This window comes from Ruditapes philippinarum, unplaced genomic scaffold (genome assembly GCF_026571515.1).
Source record: "Ruditapes philippinarum isolate M1 unplaced genomic scaffold, ASM2657151v2 ctg23182_1_1_1_1, whole genome shotgun sequence".
Classification (NCBI taxonomy): Eukaryota; Metazoa; Mollusca; class Bivalvia; order Venerida; family Veneridae; genus Ruditapes; species Ruditapes philippinarum.
The window spans coordinates 5,001-7,751 of NW_026863575.1; the positions used below are offsets into that span (position 1 = coordinate 5,001).

Genomic DNA, 2,751 nt, shown 5'->3' on the forward strand with positions numbered 1-2,751 from the left:
GCAAAAGTTACTTTTAGCTTTGCTTTTATCTTTTTAAAGATGCATTTCTCAATTATGTTCATGTAGGTATCCAAACACAGCTTGCGAGTTACTAACCTCTGATGTGTCCCAGATAAATGACGCACTGGCTGGCAGTGAGGAACTTGTGAAAAAACTCTACGCTTTCCTAGATACAGACAGTACGCTTAATCCATTACTTGCCAGTTTCTTCAGTAAAGTTATGGGTCTTCTTATAACCAGGAAAAGTGAAATGGTAAGTTTGTTGGTATGTTTGAACAAAACAGGAATATCACTATTTATTGTAGCTTTAACCCTCAACCTGTGCAAACCAAGATAAGCTGGCACACCTGAGCTTGTCTAAACATGGTCTGCACAGTTAGATGTTAAGTTGATACATATTTTGAAATTTACCCTATAAATGATGCATGATTGATTAAAGATATTTATTAATGTTGCAAGGGTTAAGCAGAAATTGCTATTTACACTATGATACGTTCTACATAGACAACATATGAATGCTTGTGTTTAGTTGTGACATGTTAGTAATCACAATTGTAGTGTTCATTATTTAATTTTATGTCACATTGGCAAATATTCAGTATCCGATAATGTAAATAAGAGCCCTAACGTGAAAGTTTACCAAATGATACAGGAGATTGTTTGAAATTAGACTTTCTGTGAATGTCAACATTGTAACATTACTAAGAATACCAAATTCATAAAACAATAATGAAAGAAAATGAGAATGGTAAACAAAATCTGTAAAAAAAAGAGATCACTGTTTTAAGTTATATTTTGTTGCATTATATGTTTTGATACAAAATGTGTAGTCAAAGGAAATATATATAATTGTCTTGATAAAACTAAAGTTGATAACCAGGCATTGATTTTGTTTTTTCTGTTTGATTGTTTCAGATATTAGAATTTCTACAATCACGGGAAGATTTTGTTGGTACACTTTTAAAACATATAGGGACCTCGGCCATTATGGATTTACTTCTACGATTGCTCACATGTATAGAATCACCAGAAATCAGACGTGCCATGATAGAGGTATAATAATTTCAAATACAAGTATTTATAACATATATGAATAAATTTTTGTTCACCTGCAAAAATGCTGCATTATTTTCCCTAAATTATTAAATGAAGAGCGTGGCAAATTGTGCAGAAACTAGTCAACTGTATTCATAAAGATTATGATGAAGATGTAAGAAATTTGTTCTCTAAATAATTGATTAACAATGGCTACTTTTGCCTATATGTTAAATAAAATGCTTTAAAAACAACTCGGGAGTGCTAAAGAAGTGCCTACTAGTATATTTTAATTGGTTACTTTAAACTGAGGTAATGTGTAATAATACCAAGCTTATGATGCCAATCAACACTCGAGCAAAGTAGTAATTTTGCACAGTCTGGCTATCCACTATGTCATTGGTATTTGTGTACTTTGATATCAGAATCTCCTTAAATATAATAAAACCTTTTATATACAGTTGATGATTCTCAAAAGTCCAGTACTATTCATGTATTAAGAAATCTAGCAGGTTTAAGTTTAGTTTTAAATGCCAATACGAATTTCTCGATAATACAGAAATTGTTTCACCCAAAGTTTCTGTACCTATTATTGAAATAGAGCAGCTAAATTAAATGAATTCTTAATTGAAAATGGAAATGGATGGCTCCTTTGAGAAATGTTAATTTATTTGTTCTAATTGGCAGAGATGAAGTATTTATAAATATCTTGAGTAATGTTTTATTCTAGTTCTAATTTTAACTCTCAGAGATTGCATGAAATCATTGTGTTGAATGTGGATGTTTTGTTTATAACATTGTTATGTTTGCCTGAATTTCAGTGGTTGAATGAACAGCAAATTGTGCAGAAACTAGTCAACTGTATTCATAAAGATTATGATGAAGATGTAAGACATTTGTTCTCTAAATTATTGATTAGCAATGTTCTGTATATTTATATTAAAGGTCATCCAAGGTAGAACTTAATTAAATGTCTCATTTACAATATAGGTTAATGCATATACAATTTAAATAGTAATGCATGGCTTATGTTACAATAAATGTTTTTATGGTAAGCAGTTACTGCAGGCAAACCTGTATGTCTGCAAATATATGTTACTGTTATTTTTATGCCACCGCAGCATCTGCGATGCGGTGGCATATAGCGATTCACCTGTGTGTTTGTTTGTGTGTGTGTGTGTGTGTTATATAGATTATATAGTGAACTTAAAAAATCTTCTTGTGAAAAACCACTTGTCCAATTTCAACCAAACTTGGCAGGATTGATCCTTGGGTGAAGGGCTTCCAAAGTTGTTCAAAGAATTTCATTCCATGCAGAAATCTGGTTGCCATGGCAACCAAAAGGAATTATAAGAATAAATTTAAAAAATCTTCTTGTAAAGACCCAAAAGGCCTAGAGCTAAGATATTTTGCATAAGGCATTGTCTGGTAGACCTCTACCAAGATTGTTCAAATTATAACCCTGGGGTCAAAATCGGCCCCGCCCCGGGGGTCATTGATTTTCACTATATGTACATATAGTAAAAACTTAAAATAACTTCTTGTAATGACCCAAAAGGCCTAGAGCTAAGATATTTTGCATAAGGCATTGTCTGGTAGACCTCTACCAAGATTATTCAAATAATAACCCTGGGGTCAAAATCGGCCCCGCCCCGGGGTCATTGATTTTCACTATATGTACATATTATAAAAACTTAAAATAACTTCTTGTAAACC

At 32.2% G+C, this 2,751-nt stretch overlaps 1 protein-coding gene across 1 annotated transcript; it reads left to right on the forward strand.

The window, feature by feature from the left end:
• Positions 1 to 66: 66 nt before the first annotated feature.
• On the forward strand, positions 67 to 1,922 carry LOC132722551 (serine/threonine-protein phosphatase 6 regulatory subunit 3-B-like; the record flags this gene model as incomplete). Its single annotated transcript, XM_060707062.1, has 3 exons — positions 67 to 253; positions 916 to 1,053; positions 1,857 to 1,922. Coding segments are annotated over 3 exons (391 nt in total), but the record flags the coding sequence as incomplete, so codon positions are not given.
• Between the last annotated feature and the right edge of the window lie 829 nt (positions 1,923 to 2,751).